At 36.8% G+C, this 23,131-nt stretch overlaps 3 protein-coding genes across 3 annotated transcripts in view; 1 reads left to right on the top strand and 2 right to left on the bottom strand.

Annotated features, from left to right (window-relative positions):
* LOC135685923 (beta-1,3-galactosyltransferase 6) overlaps nt 1-14,272 on the bottom strand; it is a 29,739-nt gene extending 15,467 nt beyond the window's left edge. Inside the window, exon 1 of the transcript XR_016144190.1 lies at nt 11,921-14,272. The gene's annotated coding sequence lies outside the window, so the exon portion shown is untranslated. The remainder of the gene's footprint in view (nt 1-11,920) is intronic.
* LOC135685906 (uncharacterized) lies at nt 7,521-11,938 on the top strand. Its single transcript, XM_089110998.1, has 4 exons — nt 7,521-7,761; nt 8,286-8,546; nt 8,899-9,225; nt 9,755-11,938. The coding sequence occupies exons 1-4, from the start codon at nt 7,582-7,584 to the stop codon at nt 10,100-10,102; spliced, it is 1,116 nt and encodes a 371-aa protein (XP_088967124.1). The 5' UTR covers nt 7,521-7,581; the 3' UTR covers nt 10,103-11,938.
* A 5,192-nt stretch (nt 14,273-19,464) lies between the features above and the next one.
* LOC135685913 (uncharacterized) lies at nt 19,465-22,885 on the bottom strand. Its single transcript, XM_065202014.2, has 3 exons — nt 22,270-22,885; nt 20,877-21,283; nt 19,465-20,475 (listed from the first exon to the last, which is right to left on the bottom strand). The coding sequence occupies exons 2-3, from the start codon at nt 21,273-21,275 to the stop codon at nt 19,687-19,689; spliced, it is 1,188 nt and encodes a 395-aa protein (XP_065058086.2). The 5' UTR covers nt 21,276-21,283; nt 22,270-22,885; the 3' UTR covers nt 19,465-19,686.
* Nucleotides 22,886-23,131: the final 246 nt, after the last annotated feature.

Raw genomic sequence — 23,131 nt, 5'->3', positions numbered from 1 at the left:
AGGCCGGTCCCAGTGGGGGGGGGTACTCCCATTAAGGCCTGACAAGGGGGTCCAGTCCGTTTGAGGGTCTTGGCTACCAAATGGCCCATTTTCGATAATTACTGAACTGCTCAGTTTAGCTTGCGATTTGTTATAGATAAAGAACAAGATTTATCTTTCCAGAAACAGTAACAATCAATTATGAAGAAATTTGTCAAAAAAGGACCAGGAGAGCACAAAGAAATGGATACTACCAATGAAATAATTTTGGTTTTTATGCAACCGTTTGAGTGGTTTTGTCAAAAAGTAGTACTATTTGAGGGTAATTTTCTCAAATTTTAGCGTTGGCTCTCTTTGACCTTCACCGGACCCCCTGTCAGGCCATTATAGGAGCACCCCTCCCCCCCCCGGGAGGCCGGTTTCCACTTCATTCGCCCTGGTCGCGCGACTTTGGCAAAAGCGAATAAAAAATCCAGCGAATCGGCGAACGCGACCAGTCGCTCAGTAGTTCAACTTGGCTCATCTGAGAAGAACTACTCAGCGAACGGTCTCGCTTTCCTAGCGAATGAGGAAGTTTGACTTGCGCATGCTCAAATGTGCATTCGCTTAGTCGCGCGACCAGAGCGAATCAAGTGGAAACCGGCCTTTAGGCTTGCAACGAGATGAGCTTTATTCCTTGGAAATATCCCCAACCCTTGTCCATTTAGAGGGTACGAGGGGTGGGCACCTCCGTATCTCATTCTACGTTTGAACGCAGAGCCGTATCTTATCCCGAGATGATATCTTATCACCCAGAGCTGTATCACGATACCTTATTAACAATTCTGTAGGGTTAATGGTGTTGATTCAAATGTCAGGGAAATAAAAGTGGGAGTCCCACAGGGTTCATGCCTTGGCCCTCTTCTATTCCTCATCTATGTCAATGATCTTCCACGAGCCATCCAAGATTTCTCTGTGATTATGTATGCTGATGATACTAGTCTTTGTCACCAGTCTCACGGTTTGACTCAGCTGAATAGCGATCTCAAGAAATTGGAAACTTGGTTGCGAGGCAATAAGCTTTCATGGAATGTGGCAAAAATTCATTCAATGCTCCTTTCTACCAGGCAGAAAGGCAGCTCTGCTAGAAGTCGAAATGAAGCCTTGGAACTGAAGATACGTGACAATGAGCTCGAAGTAGTTCAAAAGCCAAAGTACCTTGGAGTGGAAATCGATTGCTCATTAGATGGGAAAGAGCAAATTAAGGCAGTTCCACCAAGGTCTCAAGAGCGATCGGCTTTTTGAGACATGCTAGATCCTTTCTGCCTATGGCAAGTCTGAAAACTCTTTACACTGGTATTGTGGAGCCCCACTTTCGACACTGTTGTTCTGTCTGGGGTTGTGCTGGGTCTACAGACATCAACCAGTTACAAAAACTTCAAAGTCGTGCTGCTATTTGGCTCCTCAATACTTGTGTAACCTCTTCACCAAAAACTCAGCATGCTCCTCCTGCAGCCTCTGGAACACTGAGACTGATTTAATGTTGCCAAAGAAAAAGTCAGCAAATTTCATAGCCGTAGGAAGCAGGGAGACTTGAGGGGAATGCTGTATTATATATCATTTAAAAGAGTGTAATGAATTAGAAAGTATACGATGGGCAGCACAGCACCCCCCCCCCCCCAATTTGAATTTCGTTTCGACGGCACTGGAATATAATGTAGAATAGGATATTATATAATAAAACAAAGAATAAAATATAAATTTCCCGGTGCGCCCTCTGCCCCAAAGTTATTTCTTTAACAAACTTGAAAATTTTCGAAAGGCAACTATTCTTTGCGCAGAACTAAAATTGATTACAATCATCAATTTACCTCCTGTCCAAAGTACGTTTGCATAAAAAGTTTAGCTTCACCGTTAAGTTGAGCAATATCAAAGTCGATTGCAAAGTTTCCCAATTTTTGCTATTGTTAATTTATTGAAGACAAAATTTTGATCAGCAAATTCTGCAAGATTTTCTGAAAACCTTGTAAAAACACATTTTATTTTGAAAATGACTTCTCAGAGTATAAATTGTCAAAAATGGTTCAAAAGAACAAGATGGAAAACTCGATCCACAAATGGGTATTTATCCTCCATTTCAGACCCTAATTCTGACATTCGATACTCTGAAGAGGTTCAGAAGATTTTAATATAGTTAAAATGTTTGCTTTTTTTCAAAGCAATTTTCAAATTTGGTAGCGCGAAAAATTGTTCATATTTTGTTTTATTGATAGAAGTAAATGTGGTAACAGTCAGAAAGCCTACTCTCACTGCAAACCTGGTTAGCTTGTATTTTTTTTAAGGCAAGTACGCCATACATTAATTCGATATCTGTTGAGGAGGTATTAGAGAATTTCACTAGCTAACTAGCCAGACTGTTTGCCAACTGACTAATGACTAATAATTTTGTGAAACCAATGACTTATGACTAACCATATTAGTTTTTTGACTTATGACTAATGGAAATTATTCCTAGTGCCTGATATTCAATAACTGAGGGCTCACACTTTGGAAAAATTAACTGAGCACTACTCTGTGCTCCTTCTAAACACAATAGTTGTAACTGGATAAAAGTATCGATGTGTTGGGTATGGGAAGAATGTTGGGTATGGGAACGTTCATATATTACGTAAACAAAGATAGCAAGGAAAGGGGGCACTTACACAAACGTTATGGGTATAACTGTCATTATGGCTATTTGTTAAAGTTTGTTAAAAATAGTTGTTTAGGGAGAAGGGGATTTATCAAATATTGCCGATTTTTGATTGCGTAGTATGTGTACATTCCTTGTGCTGTCTCTCTTGAATAATAGTCCTTTTTCTTTGGGCCATCAACTATCCCTTGATAGTGAAAATTGCTCTAAGTATGATAGAGGACAATACTTTTTGAATGTGTTGTCTGTGGCAAGCTATTTTATTTTGCACCTTGCTTGTATGTTACGCTAACAACTCATAGGCATCTTGCTTGTACGTTAAAACCAGGAGTTTTATACCAAAAGGAAATTATGACTAACTGAAGCCAAAACTCTTGACGAGACCACTTTTCAAAAAACTTTTTAAAGAACTTTTTGAGGATTGATGTCCTCATGTAAGAACCTTCTATAAAAATTAATGGAAAGTTAAACCGGCTGCTTTCACAAAACTGGTTTCAAATTTACAACTAGCTATAAACATTACCTAATCCTTCTTCAAATTTTTGTCCCGTAATAAAGACTGTACTTTTTCTTAAGAATTTTTTTATCCTTTTTACCATGTCTACGCACAGTTTCTTATACAGAATGTACAAAATCATCAATTTGCACAAAACGGATGACAGCAGAATCTCTTAGAATTCATTTGTCAAAGTTTACAGCTACAGCTTTCGGACAAGTTTACAGCTTTGAGCACATGTTCAATACCTGATCATAATTCCTCACGCTGATGTTCTGGCATCATATCTTTTGTAAACTATTTGTAACTGTAGCGTAGAGGCAGGAGCAACACAGTCATTAGGCTAGCAGGTGCTGAGGCACCCCTCGTATTTTTCAAAGATTTGTTGCAAAACTTTCAAAAATTTATATATAACTTTTTGATGAGCTAAGGCAAAGTTTTTCCGGACCCGTTTTACAAGCCCGAAAGTTAATAAACTTTAGCACCTATTGGCGCCCTTTTGCTTGCTTTTCCCGGTAGGTCGAATGGTAGCCAGTCCGCCACTGGTCAGGGCCCTTTTAAAGGAGTCATAACCAGGGGGGTGTGGGACAAATATCAAAAGGGGATTTTACTTTGGCCAAGAATATTACTCATCAAAGAACTCCTCAGAAAACTTTGCACTGGTTATTAGGTATAGACTTTAGTACAAAATTCATCTTGGAGCACCATTTGTTGAGAAGTTGTCATTAGTAATGGTGACGGCTCTTGCATGATTAGTCAGATCGAGTTAGAGTCGAGTTAGTGCTGGAGATTAGTGTTCACTAGTAAGGTCGTTAGAGTGGGAGTTCTATAATCATGCTATGCTTGTAAATAAACGTTGTAAATAGTCTTGTTGTAAATGTAAATAGTATGAAGTGGAGTTGGATTTATATAAATTTTCCTCAATCGTGTTGAACGGCAACCTACGACTACAACACCATTTTAATACTATTTATTCCCACTCTTGACCTTTCAGTGAAAATTACTCGCAGTCGCAGAGTCTGTGGCAGCAACTAACCTTTTTTGCCAGGGCTAGTTTAGTTATCAGAGCTAGAAGCGACGAGAGAGCTCGTTTGAAAGCTCAGTTGCCAACAAACGCCGCTGCGATGGAGAGTGGTGAAAATTGACTGTACATTGTCACCAGTTGTCCCCAAAAAGAAGTCCAAGGGATTGCCTTTGTGCTGTTTTTTACCTTTTGAAACCTTCGTTTTCCCTGGGGCCCATTGATAAGCTCATATTTCTTGTTTTTCTGGTTGCACTGACTTTTAGTTAGCTCCTTTGGTGATTCCCTACATGCATTTTTTATAAGAAACAAAACTCAGGAGGATTAGTATTCTTAATTATTTTATGATTCTAGTACTAATAGTTTCTTGAATATATCCTGTGGAATTTAAACAACACTTGGCGATTTGGATGTAGTTTATTTGTAACATCAGCAGCCTCTAAGCTAGAGTAAATGCCAAAATGCTGTTCTTTGTTACCTTTTGCTATGGTGCGAAGTTTGTCAAGAAAATGATGACATCAACAATAGCAGATGGCAGGGCCTAATAACATGAAATTTAGATGGCATGGTAGCAAACAACAGAACTAAAACCAACATGCAAACTTCACGGTATGTAATGTAACTAAACCCAATGAACCTAAAATTAGAGTTTAACACTTGCTAAAAAGCCTATAAATTGAGAATGCTGCCCCCGGGAGGCTTCTAAGGGCCACAGCCTTTAAAAATTAGGAGCAATCACATTTAGAGAAATCCTGAGCTGCGTTCTTGAAAATCTAGCATTGAAAAATTTACAAACGCTGTAAACGCCCATAATGATTCCAATCGGAAATAAATAGTAACACAAACAATCAAATGAACGTTAACCCTTTATCGACAGGTACCCTCTTTGGGCTCATGCTTCATTTATTTTTCTGTGTTTATGTCGTTCTTCCTTCTGCTCACTAAGTTCTTCTACCACTACAAATATGTCACAAACTACGACTCAACTAGACAAATATTTACTTTACATACATGTTTCATTTCATAGTTTGATATACGTAACCCGTAACCGCCTTCTTAAAGGTCAGAGAATCAAGGAAAACATGTGCCGTAAATCCTCAAATTAGCCCCCTCTGGGGGCTTATTTGTTTTTAACATTTTTTGATTGGAGGGCGTTATTTGAGAGGGGCTTATACAAGGGGGCCTACATAAAATTAAAGTAGACATTAGGAAGACATTAATAAAATGCCTCGTTTATTTTAGTAAGAATTTCTTTATGAAAAAGTATTATTACCAAAAATCTGAATTTTTGTGGTTATTCAATAAAACGCCAAAGGCAACCCCAGATGGCAAAAGCAAACAAATCGAGGGAGGCCAATTCAAGGATTTACGGCAGCAGTCAGGGACGCCCGCACAAGATCAAAGCAGAAGGGGCAGTGTTGGTGCTGAAGGCAAATAGTATAATTTTTTTCAACTGTCATAATCGATTATTTATAAGGGATGGAGTGGGATGCAAAATAAAATATTGACATGGTTCTGTTCCACCCATACAGCTGGGATTTTTGCAACCAAATGCTCTAAAAATAGGCAAAATGTTGACAAAATTTTCCATGGTAGTAGGTATAAAGACCTTTTCATTATTTTGAATTTTTGGCATTACAAAAATCAAACATGGCTGGCTGTAAGCAGTGTTGCAGTGCTATCATAACTACAAGGGGGCTCTTGCACAAAATGTTGCGAAATACATTATTAAAAATAGAAATTTGCCAATTTCGAGCATTAACAAGGAGGCTGAACCCCTCTGAGCCCCCTAGTACTACACCCCTGGCTGTAAGACGTTTATTGTCTGCTTAGTCTCAATACTCAATGGGTGCAGAATCATTGAGAGTGTAAAAATAATAACCACAAGAAATAGATGTAAATGGTGATGGGCAAAATAGTCAGTATCTTTTAAGACGCCGTTGATCTTTGAAGTTTATTACATTTTTGAAGTCTTCTCAATTTTTCGTTACCAAAAACCGACAGCAAAAAGAAGGGAAATTTTCTTTTTGGATTTCTTATAAAAAATTAACATAACGCGAGTTGCTAAAGTAGTCATCAATCCTCTACAAGGTTCTATAATCTTTTCTTAGGAGTACAAAGCAATGCGCCTTTCGGGATCTGCTATTATGACCTACATTTATAATTTTATTTCCGGGAGCGGCCTCGCTTTCAAAATAACGTCTCATATTCGGATTGATCCCAATTAATTAGATTGTAATTAATCTTACGTCACAATTTCGCGGCGTAACTACTACTAAAGATAAGGCATAGGAAACATCTTTCTACTTCATCGCAAGAATCGTTCTGAGTTAGTCAGAGTTTATTCAAGTGTGATATAAGGTGGTTTAGAAAGAAGATTTGACGGAATCGTGGTATTTTGAATCGCGTTCAAAATGCCGAAAGCCTCGCGTAGAAGGCAAAGCAATGGGGCAAATGACTTCAGCGGCGAGATTGATACGCTCAGGGAGTCGATGCATTCTTTGGAAGACAAGTTGTGCAAAGTCGAAAAGGACAAGGAACATTTGCGCTCTTTCAACCAAGTTCTCATAGAAAAGCTGAAGAATTCAACGGAAATGGACCTTTGCCTAAAGGTTGGTTGGTATTCTCGTAATTCTTCTTTTTGTGTGCTTCTAGACATTAACTATTAGCAACCTATTTTGAACGTAACTCGTAGGTAACGATACTATCATTTCATCATAGTTAATCAACTATTCCAACTTACAAACTTTTGACTAGAGTTCCTCAAGGTGAATTGTTTGTGAACAAATTCTTAGAACTTATCCTTGATGTTTTTCTCAGGTCATTTCCATTCGGCGAAAATTTGAGAAACAGAAGGAGATATCTATGCTCCACGAGCAAAAGGTGGTTAGAAAAGGCCGTGCATTTCATGAATCTTGTCTCAAGCAAGCGAGAAAGAGCTCGCAGATTGAGATAGGAAAGCGTGCAAAGAGTACTGACAGCGGAATCGACATCATCGAGGTGAGACGAAACTTCTGATGTACAATGTTTGTATGTTATGACAGTAAAAAAAGTCTAAGGTATGAAGAGAGGAAGAGTAAGAAAGAAGAATTAAGAGTGGTAAAAATTAAGTGAAGAAATTAAAATGAAGTGATTTCAATTCAAGAAGAAACAACCAGAAAAAGTGAAGTACAAACACGTGAAACAATAAAGGCCAGTATCTTAGTTAAAAGTATTTCCTTCTAGAAACTAAGGGGAAATATATTTCAGTAGTACTTTAGAACGCTGGTCTAAAAAGCAATGGAGCAATGTCAGTTTGTGTAGATGTACCGCAAGGAGATTATTTATAGATGTAGCCAATGATTAAGTTATTTATGATAGGGTGGAAACAAAAATGAGAATGATCCTGATGTCATTAGAGCCAGACTTGAGGAAATGATCCCTAGAGAGGAGAAACAGAAGGAAGAAGTAAAAAAACTGAATGCGAAAATTGAAGAGCTGTCTACACGAGATGTAATCAGGTCTGTTTGCAATGAAATAGTGATTCAGGCTTTGCAAGATGTTTTTAAGGAAGAGCAGGCAACAGCAAATGCAAGACATGGAGATGAGATCAAAGTAAGTGCTTTTATAAAACTTATATTGCTGAGGTAACTTTAATGAACTATTAATGAACTTTATTCGACATCAGAAGTAACTTGGAAATGCTTTACTGAACTAAGGAAGGTTGTAGACTTTATCGAAAGCGTTTATGTTAAATCTATTGGGAACGGCTGAATGTTCTAGCAACAAACATATGATTTGATTATTAAAACTATATCAGAAAAAGGAAATGCTCACTAAAACGGAGGAATTATTACCTTGAACGACTGAATTCTCAAAATTTGAAAAAAAAATGACTTGAGGCTTAACTAAAGTGTAACAGATAAATGAAAAAAGAAATGATTTTAATTATATTTGGTCGCAAAATGTTCATAGGTACATCAAATGGGAGAATATTCAAATTATGAAGAAAAAAAGAACTGAAGAGCGTAACTGAAACGTAAAGAGAAAGCAAAGGACTGATTTCATTTTCATTTGCTTATAAACATTTAAATCTATTTGACGAACAGCTAAAATACACTTTCCTTTCATAAACTCAGGAGTTGCAAAAACAGCATGAAGAGAAAAGGGTCCATCTTGAAACAAAAATAGAGGTTCTCAATCAAAATGAAGATATCCTCAAGAAAAGGATTGAGGAATTAGAGAAAGAGGTAGAGAATCTGAAAACAGAAAATCAAGAACTGGTTGCGAGAGAATTGACAAAAGCTGTTAGCAGCCAAGCTGTGATTGATTCATTGGAAGAGATCATTGAGGAACAAGAAAAATCAGTGGAAAGCAGACTTCAAAAGAAAGATCTGCAAGTAAGTTTTTAAGAAACTCTTCTTCAGTTAAGATTTTGCTTTTACCCAGTACCTTATCTTGTTAAAACAATTAAAGAAACGTGCAAGTAAGAAGCACTGACTTCTCTCCAAACGTAAAAGTTTCAAAACGTAGACGCGGGCATATATAATTTACAGATCGGATAATCAAGGCTATAGCTTTATTTTGTTGCGATTTAACGAAAGATTTACCCAGTACTAGTTACCTAATCAAGAAAGTCGAATAAGATACGAAAAAGATGTGGATTTTGAGCTAGCATCGACGTAGCATTATCGTATTCTAACATCGTCTTACTGTACCAATGAATTAAACTGTTTCTGTGCAATCTTGTAGCTAAAGTCAGTTGTTGAACAAAATGAGGAGCTTCTTAAGAAACTGGCAGCAATGGAGAAACGCGCCTTTTCAGCTGAAGAGGTTGTTGCTAAACAGTTGAGGGTGATTGAGGAAAAGGACTGGGCTCTAGCTGAGGAAACAGAGAAGGGTAACATGATGAGGAATGAAATGGCTGCCATGGAGGAGAAATTGGAAGCCATGGAGAGGGCAGCGAATAAGTCTAATGAACAATTCCGAGCCATGACATTGAAGGTTGAAAAACTTTCGACAAGTCTGGGGCAATGGCAAGAAAAGGCCGACCTGCAAGAGGCCGGATGGACTTCAAAGGTATGATGTTTTGTTTCTAATGACAAAGATGATGAAGGGAAACGAAATTGGTTTACAATATTGGTAGCAAATAAAAGCCTCCAACGATGATGGTCGTCATAATAAGCTACTTCTTTCTTGGGCATGTTACGAAGTGGCACGAGTAATTTTCGGCTATCTTCGTTTATATTTTGCGAGGCTGCTAAATCGAGACCAGTTCTCAACAGGAAAATTTCATGTCAAGTAGAGTTTGGTGAATGAGAGTTTAATAAGTTGGTTTCAACGAATGAAAACACTTCTGCTATCTCAAATGGATCTATTCAAACGCCTTTTTGCAGATTCCATATTAGTAGAATAATAAATGATAAAAGAGGAAGGAATCGAATGTATTTAATTAGTTCAAAATCTTTTATCTATATATTCCAAACAAATGTTTCTGAAATGAAAGTTTCCAAACTAGAGAAAGCACACATAGCCACGTCCTGCGACAAGACTAAAGATATCTTCAATCACTAACTCGAGTAAACTAAATGAAAACCTTAAATTTCAGATTTCAAAACTTGAAGAAGAGAGAGGATTGTTTGAAAAGGAATGCTTAAGAGTTAGCCAATGCCGCGTAGAGGAAACAGAGAAACACATGGAGCACATCATGTCACTGGGTTTTGATATTAATTCCCTTCAAAAAAGTAATGAAGACTTTGCAGCCGACATCATCAGCCTAGAGAGAGAGAATGCTTCTTTGCGTCAAAAATTGGAAGAAGAGGAACAGTCTAAATTGGATCTGGTACAGGAAGTCCGCCAGCTTCGAGACAACATTCAAGAGCTGAAGTCAGATTTCGAAGGCCTTAAGAGTAGGCGTAGAAGAAAATGGTGGAGAAGGCTTGTGTCTTGCAGTTAAAGCAGTAACAGGCCACTGATAGTGACAGCTTTTTATTTAAATGTATTTGTTTCTATTACCCACAAAAATTTTCGTTGATGGCAACATATTGTGATTATGTATTGATTTGAAAGGAATAATGGTATTGTATTTTGTGTATCTTACAGCCGTGGTGTATTTAGATAGGCGTAAGTGTCATTGCAGTTATAATGGGTTGTATGACCAGAATAGGCAAATTAGATTAGGCTACAAAAGCGACATGATGCAAGGAGCTATTACAAGAAAGGACATGGTCAAAGAACTGTAGCTAATCAGTTGGTCAGAATAAGGAACACTTTAGGACAAATTGAAAAAACATTGCCATCATGGTGCAGTGAAGAATTTTTCAAAATGAGAGACTTATACTGGCAATGTAATGAGGGGATGTGCGAATGAAATCGAACGCTATACGAAATTGCTTTGTAACAGTTTCAATTAGGCCAAATACCTCACTTACTGAAATGTCAAACCTGACAAGGTTTAAGACAACAATGCAAGACGTCGTTGTTGTCTTATGACGTCATTGGTCGATGTCTTCATTTGAATCAACCCTTCCTGCTCGACAATGTATTGACAATAATTTATACAACTGTTTGTATTGTCATTAAGTGGGAAAAATCCGTTGAAAAGCTACAGGCAAGAGATATTCGGATACTTCATTTTCAGAAAATCAATCTCAGCCCCAGAATATGTTAACAAACTTTGGCACGACCAAAATTTGGGCATTTTTACCACCCTCGGTTACAAATACCACGTGATTAACGCAAGCTCTCAGCCAATCAATTTGAGCTCCATGCTGCCTGAATATCGATAGAGAAGTTGGTCAAGCTAGCAGGTAGTCAAATAAACCAAGATTAAGTCAAACAAGCCGAGTAAACATTAAACTAAAAACAATGATCATGATAAATATTTATGCGTGATAAGCCTTTTAAGTACAGGTAAAGAACTGCAGTCAATAGGGGCCATGTAGAGGCATTGGCCTCTCTCAAAATAAAGTACCGTAAATTTTCTTTTTAGCCCCCCGGGGGGTTATTGTTTTCAGCACTTTGAAGAGGAGCTTATAAGAGAAGGGGGGGCTAAATTGAGAGAGGGAGCTAAATGAATATTTTGTAATAAAAAACCATTGATAGTGGTAAAATTGTTTCTTATTTACGAAAATAAAAAACATCAACGAAGCCTTCTATATCAATAATATTGTCATCATCATCGTCAATAATTATTAATTCTAGATACACGGTGTAAATTTTGATTTGATGCGAAGAATTGAACGACCAATGAATGAGATGAAAATCTCTGTTTTTTGTCAATTTTACTTATTTCGGCATCAGTGAAAGTTGGGGGAGGGGTAAATTGAGAGGGGGCTAATTAAATTTTGCAATATATTTCACTGATGCCGAAGCTTTCTTTCGAGTTTTAAATCTCTCAAAATAAAGTAGATCATATAATTATTTTTTCATTTACTTTCTTTTACACTTTTGAAATACCCATAGATAATCTTCTTTTTAAAACAAATGGCATAAGCAAGTAGGATAATTTAATCCTTGTGGTACGCCATTTTCCTTTGGCCACAGCCCCCATTACATAGACGTTTTGAATTTCACCTTCCGGTTACTTGCTTTAATTCTTTCCTTCGCAAAAGCTTATGTGAATTACGCTAAATAGGAGGAAAATCACCTGCAAAGTATACGAGAAAAAATATCTCTTCGTCAAAGGCATTTTGTGATTGGGCAGATTATCTAGAAATCAAATCATGGAATCAGTAAAACAAGTTGTAAAGAATAAAACTAATGTCCGTCTTACCTTGACGTTTAGACGATGTTCTGAAGTTGAGCTGATCCGCACTGAAAGATTCATTGTCCCGATCTTTCTTTCAGCTACTACTTAGCAATTGCTTGAAGCACATGATGTTGCCTAGAGACAGCATGTTTATTTTATGGACCCAGCTTGTCGACTGGTGTAATGTTTACAGCAACGGGATTCATTTGTGTGCATATAGAGGATATTTAAACGTAAATAATCCGTAAATAAAGACCGTAAATAATCCTTGTGTAAACAATTTACTTTTAACCTTTTAATCTTTTTATGTTTTGTTACACATGCTGAATAAACACTGTTTTCTGAAGAAATCAATAAAATAGAGCTCTTCTTCTTCTTACTGGCTCTTCCGTCTTAATTCAAGACATTAGCCTTGCCACTGTTTTCTTCCATTCCTTTCGCTCATAATCGTTCTCAGTTAGTTCATCCACTGTTTTATTTATTGGTTTCAGGTCTTTATTCATTTGTCTGATCCATGTCTGTTTTGGTCTTCCCCGATTACCCTTCACTTTTTTCAAATGTTCTCTGAAAGCTAATTTTGCTGGTGTTCTTTCTGGCAACCTTAACATGTGCCCAAGCCAGTTTAATCGCCGTTTCTTTATTTCGGTTGTGATGGTTGCCTGATGTGATCTTGTATATATTTCTTCATTTCTTATTTTATCCATTAATTTGATGTTTAGCATCCTACGTAGCAGTTTTCTTTGAAAGATATCGAGACTTTCTTCCAATTTCTTGGTTAAGGTCCAGATCTCGCAATTGTAAAGCAGCATTGGATATATAAATGTATTAAGCGTTCTTATTTTTAGTTTTATGGATGTCTGTCTGTTACAAAGAATTCTTTCATATTTGTTGAAAGCACCAATGGATAGTCCTTTCCTTCGTTTTATGTCTTTTTCGGTGTCTAAAATACTTCCCAGATATTTTATGGCCTTCCATTCATCGTTGCCATCTGTGCCAACACAAAATTTTTCAGTTTTTTCAGTATTGATATTCAGGTTTCTTTGTTTGACTTTCAAAGGGAGTTCTTGTTTTATAGTTTCCCTATGTTTCTTGTCGGTGGTTATATTGCCAATATCGTCAGCATACTGAAGATCAATGCTGAAGTTTTCTTTATCTTGGTTGTGATTTACTCTGGGCCGGTCTGGTAATGTGATTGCATCTGGATTTTGCAGCATGAGTGCAACTGCTAATGTGAAAGTAAATTCTGAGGCGCTTGCGCAGTCTCCTTGTGGTGCTCCTATGTTGGTTTCGAATGGTTCCCCTCTTGCATTTCCAACTTGTACCGTGTATTGCATTTTATACAGTAATATGTAAAACATATGTAGCTCATCGTCGTCTAATATTTTGCCTAGATCTTTAATAAGTTGAGGTCTTCTGATGGTGTCGAAAGCTTTGGACATATCAAACCGGGTCACAAATATGTTGTAATCTTGACTGTTGATTGCTTTTTCGATTAACATTTTAATGCAAAGACGTGTTCAGTTGTGCTTCGGCCGCCTTGGTAGGCAGCTTGGGATAGTGGGATGATGGTCTCGAGTTTTTCAGTTGTTCTCCTGATCATGCATATGCTGAGGATTTTCCTAATTACTGATAGCAGGATGATAGGTCTTAAATTTGCGCAGGATCCTTTTGGCTTTCCGGGTTTTGAAATGGAACGAGTATCCCTTTATGAATTTCCTCTGGTGTGTCTCCGTGTTCTGCGACGTGATTAAGTAAATATGCAATTCTTTTTGATATTTCATTCATTGGTCCATATTTTATCAGTTCGCTTGTAACATCATCTATGCCCGCTCTCTTATTGTTTTTCATTGATTTTATGGCTCTTTGTACCTCTTCTTCTGAGAAGGGAGTTTTCATTTTGACTGGTTTGACTCTCGGTATCTCTGGTTCATCTTGTTTGTTAAAAACGTTTGTGAAGTGGTTTGTGATGATTTGTACTTGTTGCCTAGGACACGCTGTTACAGTTTTCTTTGATTGATTGTTTGCAACTTGTTTTTCTATGAGAAAATCACTTGGATGTTTTCTGTACAAAATTCTCATGGTTGCAAAGAGTCTGTTGGAGTCATTTTTGCACGCCTCTAGAATAAAATAGAGCATATTACGTAAAACACCAACCCACCCCATATTTTGGGAATAGTTATTCACAAAAGTAGATTTTTAATTATATTTTTACATGGCATCTAATATCAGTAGAAGCACCCATCTACAAGGATTTAGGGAATTTATAAAGGAAAATCGAATTTTATTTTATGGCTAATCTGATGTTACAATCCCGGACAAAAATGGTTGAGACTTTTCAAGGAAAGCTTATATTTTCACTTTCATTTACAAAATAACTTTTCCCTTCCCCCCAATTTCATGTTGAATACATGATTCTGAAGGAGCAATAATAGAACTACAAATCCAACATTGCTTCAGGGGGAAAGGGGGATTCGAATTTACAGGGGCAAGAAAATTACAAAAACTGCATTTTGTCTCAACATTTCTATCCGGGATTGTAGCTGTTACAATAGTGGATAAAATTTTTCAGTCTAACAAGAAGCAAGTGGTTAGATTATATAAAGCTGTAAATTCACGGCAAAAACAATATGTCGCTTTATTTCCATAGGGACAGGTTTAGAATTCTTTAGAATTTTGGGCTGTTTTGATTTTATCTGGAAGCGAGTTTGAGATTTTTTGCCCTTTTCAAGTTACATTCACTTGAAGCTGAATGATGCAATACCATAATTTGCAGTTCTCGCATTTGGTATCTCAAGGCAGTTTTGAATGGGAAGGTTATGACTTTGACTTATGGCAAAAAAAGCCCTTAACAAGAATAATTTTTAGATTGTGGAGAGTTTTCTGGTGAGAACTTTGGCTTGTTGGTGTACATTACTATCTACAAAGATCATAACAAACAAATCCAAAAGTCTTAGGAATATGTTCATCAATCATCCTTAATGAATTTTTTCACATAAACAAATTACAATTATTCCAATAAAAATGCCATATCTAGACAGGTCTTTTTGCGGGCGTTAAGAGTCGGAAGCCAGTACGTTTGATGTAAGTATGCACTCATGTTTGTTCTACTTCCAAGGATACTTCGTTCAAGCAAAAACGAAACAATGTTTTCAGTGTGTTTTACGTCGAAAGAAATTATTTTATCTTGATATAGTCTAACTTATTAAAAAAAAATTTATGCTTGAGAAAATTATAAAAATTGAGAGCATAACTGTTCATCAGTTTAGGTGCGTTCTTCTCTAAACATCATAACAATATGTATTTTACATGTACAAAGTTGCTCCTGAAGTAGGTTAATTTATGGTGTAAACATTGTATCTAATACTTCATCAAATTGCTCGGCTCTTCTTTGATTTTTTTGACAAATCATCAGTTCGTTTTAGCTACTGGCATTGTCAGCAGTAAGAAATAGTGTGAGAGCAATACGAAATACAAGTTTTACCTGCTAGCAACACAACCAATGCAAATAAATTTTGTTTAACATTGTTTGAAATAGACGTTTGTTGGAATGATCTGTGGTCATTGCATCATCATATTTATACAGCTGCCTAAAGGTGTCTGTCCTTCTTGTAGGTGTCATTCGGGTTAACCAATCAAAGAATAATAATGATAATAATAATGATAATAATAATTCATTTATTTACAGTAAGCGTTGTTTACAGTAGTAGCTAAAAGGTAAGCTACTTAAAGCCTACTATTTTTAGGAATTAAATTGATAATATTATACAGTCATATAAAAACTATTTAAAGAAATAAATTTATATACCTAGGATTTAATTAGATAAATAGTTGAAAATAATAATGTTAGACAATTCATGTCAAGAACCCGACCTGTGCTACAAAGGTTCTACATAGCCTGCAGCTGTAATTATCCTTCCAATGTTTGATCTCTACTTTAAAGGTATTAAGAGTATTTAGGTTTTTCAAGTTTTCTTGTAGATTGTTCCAGAGCTTGCATCCTAAATACGACAAGCTTTCGATTCCATGAGTGATGGTTCGAGTTTTTGGGAGTTGCATAAATTTACTGTTTCTAAGGCGGTACTCTTTTGTATGAATATTTCATTCATAAAGCTTGGATTGAGTTTATGTACAGTTTTGTAGATCTCAACCATTAGTAGTTGAAGGTTTCTTTTGTGTATGGAGACACAGTTGTTTTCAATCAGGAGAGTATCGAAATCTGACACATTGTTTTTGTATGCGATACGCAGTGACTTCATGTATATGGTTTATCTTTAGGCTTTTGTCACAGAACATGTGAGGGGTTAATGTCGCTTCTGCATAGTTGCATATCTCTATGTCCGGTACAAACAAAAGCAGATCGTGAATGTAAATATCAAATAAGAGAGGCCCTAGAACTTACCCTTGTGCAACACTGTTGTCGATTTCTTTTCATTCACTGAAGGAGCAATTTATACTTTCATTCTTTGTTTCCTCTTGTCTAGATAGCTATGAATATACATTAAGGCTTCTCTGCTATCAGAAGCTCGTGGTTTAGGCAATCAAAGTGTAAAACTACGAGATTTTATGGAAGTTCTGCTTCACATAAAGAACAACAACTTTATTAGCAGTAGCAGTATTTATGAAGAAAAATCAGTAGTTTTGGCTTTTCAATATCCAAAAAGCAACGGTGGCGATAACAAGTTCAATTTTACCAATCAACGTTTCCACGTAACGGGAACTTTGCAAAACGGCACGGATTCGACGCGACATGATTTTGATTTATGATTCTGTATATATTTTGAAAAAGAAGGACCTTTTTATTTCTGCCCCACCACAAGAAATTATTAAAACTATCCAGACACAATCACTAAGGACCGATTTTCAAATGGTTCAACCCACTGGATCATTGAAGAAAACATCAATCCTCTGTGTTTCTAATTCAATTATCAAGTTTGAAGTATACATTGCAACAAAACAGATAAATATATTCTATCTTCGAATGTTAATGAATATATTGCATGCACGACACATGTGATAGTTTTCTAAATTCTCTGATACGACATAGCTGAAATGAAAACAAAATGGCTAAAAAGAAACACACTGTTACATTTCTACATAATATGATGCAATACGTGAAGCTGAAACGTATATGTTGGTTTTCGCTAATTGTTTAAATGGTATTTTATGTCAGAATGTCTTCTGTTTTAATTTTCTAGTTTCAGCACTGTTGGGAGTATCAACATTTTTGCACCAAAAGTATCATAGGCAGTCGGGACCCGATGACTTTAGGTTTTTTCCACTTAACTTGGTTCAGATCTGAAGTTGTTTGATTTAGATTCGATTTTAGAAGAAAATATAAAATAGAACATTCACTCGATTTCTTAATGATACCAGGTCGACAATACAAAAGGGGGGCTGGTGCCAATGCAAAATGGCCCCTAGCACATTTTCAGGTATATACTGTATATTTCTTGGCAATTTGTTTATTTTTGTATAAATCCTTTGTTGTCTTTGAATCCGAATAAGAAACTTGATGCTTTTCATACCACTTTTATCTTGCATCCTCCTGCGGTAGTCTATTACACATACCATACAAATAGTTTGAGAATTTTTAAAGGTGTTAAGACTTTCTGTACTCTGTAGCTACAGAAAACTGAGTGGCTCGTTTAGCCTTTGGATAGCATTTTGGACCATTTTTTATACTTCTCTATGGCCTGGCCCATGATTGTCTTGGTGGAGATAGATGAATGTGGTGGTTTGGACGTTTTTGAAAAGTAATATGTCAGAATATCAGAATGATGATTGAAAATGTTAGATTGGAAAATACATACTCAATTTGGATCAAAATTGGCCTAAGAGAATTACATTATCCTATTCAATATGCCAGCACCCCACCTCCCCCCCCCCCACCATGAAATTCTCCAAAGTGTGCTCCAATGAATACACCAGGTATGAAGCCAGCACTGAAAAGTTGGGCGGGCAACAGGGGCGAAGCCAAAAAAATATTGACTTTTGCCGATAAATAGGGCGTGTCTGATTCTTTTTGGGTGCGGTCACAAAATAAGTAACTTTTTATGCTGCTTCTATGGGTTTCTAACTTATTATTCAGAATTTTAAAATTTCTATTTGTATTTTCAGTGCATACTTTGAAGGTTAAGCTGCTACAAAAATTTTAGCACGTTACAACTGTTTCAAAAAATTTATAATCATACTACACGGTGAGATAAAAGTTCCGAAACACGGACAATATGCCGACGAACAAAGTATGGGGGGGAAGCGCCCTCCTTAAACGACGCCCCTGGCGGGCAATGCCAAGTAAAGGTTGGCTTGTCAACTGAACGAAGTTAAGGAGCTTGTTGCTTTGTTATTTGAAAGCAAGAACTTAAGTAACGGTATCCTAGAGTCTTTAAAAATTTCAAATCTTGCAAGTGATACAGATTTATCATCTTGTCCTGGATAAAGAATGCATGCAATTTAGTGAACTTTTTGTAGAGTCTTTGTAATCTTCCTTCACTGTGGAATAGAAACGCAAATATCTAAAAAGAAGTTTTGTTTTATGTTACTTTTTTTACAGAATGAATAAGAAATTTAGCTGTGAAAGGAAACTAAGCCATAATAATAGGTGCAACAGAGCCTTATCGTTTCGTCTACTTCAAAGAGAGTTTTCAGGGGTTTGGCTCCCAAAATACACTTAATGTGTTAAGGTTCAGATTGAAACTCAAATTATTATGAAATACCAGGATATTTATTTGCATCATTCCGATACATCTTGATATATAAGCTCAATCATTAACATCAAAATCCTTCGTTCGTGTCCAAAATACATCCTAACATAACGACGTTCAATTCAAAAAGCCTCTCAACATCTAAACGCCAATTCACATAAAGGCGTTCCGAACGAGATTACGATTGATATCGAGGGTAGCCTCGTATCCAAATCAACACTCTCAGGTTCAACTGACAAAGAATGGAACCACACTACACTTATTCAATTTATGGCCTTGTTTTGAAAAATACTTCAAACCTCTTTGCACTACATCCTTGGCTTCAGATTCGAATAAAGGACCAGATATCATAGTCTACATCTAAGTTTACAGGATTCTTGTGCTCGTGGCTTTGATTTTATGCCAATATAGAATTAACATGTTTTTAATTTTTAATAAGTTTAATAAGTTTATTTTTAACAATACAAGTGGGAAGATGAAAATTTTTGAATAGACAAAAGTCATGTTGGTAAACCCTTATCTGAGCTTAGAAAATTCGTGCGAATAGTTTGGGTACAAAATAGAGCAAAGCAGGTGGGAAACTTCTTTCATAATGATTTGATGATTTTTGCAAGCGCAAGTGCGAATGCATCCGGGGCTAACCAAGTTTGACATATGTGATGTGAGGAAGCTCACTAAAAGCTATGCAAAACTCCTGGTTTTCCTCTTTTTTAAAATCTTTATTGAATCTTAAGAGCATGCAGTACACAAATGCAGAGGCTTTATTTCTATTATGGAAATTTTATGGCAACTTGCCGACGTATTTTGTAGCCTGCGTGCACTCTAATAAGGATATGGTTTTTTTATGTATTTCGATGCTTTGTCTTTATTTTCTCAACATTTTGAAGCTTTGTCCATATTCAAAATTCCTTTTTCTTGCTTTAAATGAGCTGTCTTATTCGATCCATGAAATAGCTTCATGTTAGAAGGAAGGACAAACAACCTTCGTTTTGTGAGCCCTGTATACCTCCTAGTCAACCAATTGATTCACAAAGTTCTCAAAAAATGAGGGACTGACTCCGAAGAGATCTTTTCTCCTAACTTCTGTCAGCCCTCTCCTTCTTGTCTTCCTACATAGACATGTTTATCAAGATCTTGCTTGTATGTGTCCCATTTTGGATCTGAAATTAGCTTTTTCGGCTTATACTTCCATTTGTCAGTGAATGCATCCCACAAAAAGTTTTGCGGCAAGCCACATTTTGTTGTGTATTCATCTAATTCGACACCAGCATATTCTTTACCCTCTCTCAATTTCCAAAGCAACTTCATATGTTCTGGATAGCTTCCATGTACACCAATGTATTTTCTGCAGACATTTTTAAACTTCTCTTTGATGAAACTTAGATTGTCTCCTAATGGTGGATGATGATATAGTCTGTTGTCATGGTTATATAGATTGTTCAATTTCAGATCTTGAACCCATGTTGCTATCATTTGATCTGCCCAAGGGTGGCCCTTAATGTCTCCTGGATTTTGACTAAGAAATTTCTCCACCAGGTCACGTGAAAATAAAATTACACTTTCCTCGGGTCGAACAATGTTTGGAAGGCAGTGTACGTATCCCCAGTGGTACATGGGGCGCATTGGCATCGGAAGCTCGTGCAGAAATCGCTCGAGGCAAAAGAAATAATCATCGTCCATCCTTAAGAAGTAATCAAACTCGTAGTTCTGCATGGCCCAAACCATGTGATACAAAAACCGTTTGCCGAACTCGACTCCTCCACTGAGGTCTTGAAATATGACGTCTTCGTTTAGCTTCTGTTCTTGCAATAGTGCACGGCCTTGTTCAGTTGAGTTTTTTGGAGCATCAGTGAAGAATTTTCTCACGACTTTTATCTATGATAAATATGGTAGTAAAGAGGGGCTAGAATTTTTTGCTTTAGAGTTTTTGCAATATCAAAACTAAAAATTACCACATAATGTAAAAGAAGTAAAAAATAAAAGGGCACGTATCAGCAAAGAAGCAATGTTTTTATTGAAATGCGTGTCCCAAAAACACACTGGGTTTTTCTAGACTTCATTGCGGAAGGAGAACAATGCCCCCCTAACCTTTTCTTCAGTTCAACATTCTACCCACTGCAAGTTTATTCACATTAAATTTTCTTCTGTTAGTTTAGGCTAATTTGTTAGTTTGGCTAGATACTGAAGTTTTCATTTCTTTTAGTTGAAGAAATTCTTTGGCAAAAACATTGTTTGTCATTCATAAGGTTCATTTAAAAAACAGATTAAGATTCCACCTTGTCATTAGTCTCGTGGTCATTCCACCATGTTTCTCGTATAGCCGTCCTCCTGTCACTTCGACGTGGCGCAGATGACACAATTATTAGAAGATTGATCCTTGGACGGACCATCTTGCGTGATATGTTAAACCGCTGATATACAGGATTATCATTCAATCTTTCCATCTTGTTTGGCAATTGGTTCCAAGTACGGTCATAAAAATTTTGATTTCGTAAGATTCTAGGCTCAACATTGTTCTGCAAAGAGCGAAGAGTTATACAAAGGGCGCATATGACTGCAAATTGGATTGTAATGAAAAACAGGAGGCAGCTTCGTTTGCATGATGATGACGTCGTGCAATGCCACTGATCCGGATCTTTTGCAAAAACCTCGATTTTCTCTGGACTCGATTGCATCTTCAATCCTAAAATGGAGCGATGATAAAACTGACATTATATAACAGTCTTGTTTGTTTCATATATAGGAAATGGTTTGGGTGAAGCTCTGTAGGCTCTGTAACCACTAGCGCAGCAATGGGGGCAAGTCCCCCCCCCCTATGATAATGCAGCTGGTGGCAGAGAAAAGGGCAAATTTACATAAGCCGACTTAAATTCGAAGGCGGAATTTTGGAGAAAGGAGCAGAACCCTCCTCTTCTTCTATTTTCGCCTTCTAATTTATGTGACGGAGGTTTCCAGGGTAATAAGCCAATGACATAAGCAAAATGGTTATTTGTTTAGCCGTTCAAGGGCGTCACGCAAAGGAGAGCTGATGTATGCGATCTGACACGCAAGAGTTCCATATGAGAGTCCCAAAAGGGTATGGTCACAAAATTTCACCAAAGACCCCTCAATTAGGCTTACCTCCAAATATTACTGCTCAGGCTACACTAAAGTCGATACCTAGGTATATGCAACATAACTAAGCCAAAGTAATTTGCTGATAACAAAGTAATTTGCTAAGAACCCGCTTTAGAATCCAATACTACTAAGTTTTATTGTTCGATATAAGCTTTATAATTCAGAAAATCTGAGTTTCAGCTCTATTTGCTTGCAAGGATTTTAAAGAATGGCACGGCTATAGTTTTATGCTTCTAATGGCACCAAAAGGGGGTATTTCTTCAAAGCCACCCCATTCTAGTCGCTACAAGTGTGATTTCGCTATAATTTGTTAAAAAGTACGCAAAAAGGGAAACAACTGCGTGAGCGATTTTAAAAACCGTGCAATTGATAAAGCCTAGTCGAAAACGAAAAATTATTCCTGAAGAAACGCATATGTGTCTGCTCTAAGGATATATCGATGCTTGTGCGCCAATCAGGACCTAGCCTTTTTTCTGTTCGTCGTTTAACTTTTGTTATTGACAGCCATTAAAATCACTAGAATATAAAAAATAAAACTTATAAAGCCTTTACCCTTCTTCTTGATCACGAATTGTGTGTGAGTGACCTTTATACAATATTAAACACCGTAATGAAGAAATCTTTGTGTGTGTTATTATGTACCATTTCAGTTTTCCAAATCCCTCTTGGATGATTTTAATTCACGTTTACTCTGATTTCCTTGATCGGAGCTTAATTTTTAACATGCTATATCAGGCATAAATGATCTTTTGACTTTCGTTGCATTTCGCCATTAAGGGCACATGGCTTCAACAAACTGTCACCAGCATCGCGCTTTGGCTCTTTGCAAACTTCTTTTTCAAGCTATGTTTCAGCATCAAAATATTTCAGCATCTTAAAGGAAAATGTTAGAAAATGTGCAAATAAAAAATTTTCTCTTGGAAACAGTCGAAATTTGTGTCTGCCTTTAATGATGGCCTAATCACGTTATCGAAAACAAGAAGGAAACTCATGTAGCAGGTGGCTGGTTTGAATGATGTCTTTGCGTAGTGTGCGAATCACACTCTTTGATCGAATCTACAAACACATGCTGGTTGATAGAATAGGTTTTAAGCAATTCTCTTTATTACCAGCAATTCTCTTTATTACCAGCTAACAGTTTTGAGTTCCTCGACAAAACAACAGTATTTTCTTCGAGAAGATTGGCTGCCTATTTTATTCGATTTCTAATTCTGAAGAAATCCCAATCGCAGAGCATACAAAACTAAACCAGCATGAAAGTTGCAATTTGCATCCCAATTGGTCATATAAATTTTTGCAAAGAATACTAGATTTTACAATGTGTCGAGTCTCTAATCGGAGATAAGAACCTAGATGTTGCGCAAAACACTCAACTCAACCATAAAAGGTTATCGACTATTTGAAAGTTTATTTG

Source organism: Rhopilema esculentum, chromosome 10, assembly GCF_057945365.1.
Source record: "Rhopilema esculentum isolate cy_ngs chromosome 10, ASM5794536v1, whole genome shotgun sequence".
Lineage (NCBI taxonomy): Eukaryota > Metazoa > Cnidaria > Scyphozoa > Rhizostomeae > Rhizostomatidae > Rhopilema > Rhopilema esculentum.
Note: the sequence above shows the minus strand (reverse complement) of the source record. Positions and strands in the feature narration are given on the sequence as shown.

Coding starts and splice junctions, on each gene's coding strand:
- LOC135685906 (XM_089110998.1), top strand. CDS start 7,582: ATGATCCCTAGAGAGGAGAAACAGAAGGAAGAAGTAAAAAAACTGAAT. Junction 7,762..8,285: donor GACATGGAGATGAGATCAAA/GTAAGTGCTTTT, acceptor TCATAAACTCAG/GAGTTGCAAAAACAGCATGA. Junction 9,226..9,754: donor AGGCCGGATGGACTTCAAAG/GTATGATGTTTT, acceptor CTTAAATTTCAG/ATTTCAAAACTTGAAGAAGA.
- LOC135685913 (XM_065202014.2), bottom strand. CDS start 21,275: ATGCAATCGAGTCCAGAGAAAATCGAGGTTTTTGCAAAAGATCCGGAT. Junction 20,476..20,876: donor ACCACGAGACTAATGACAAG/GTGGAATCTTAA, acceptor TATTTATCATAG/ATAAAAGTCGTGAGAAAATT.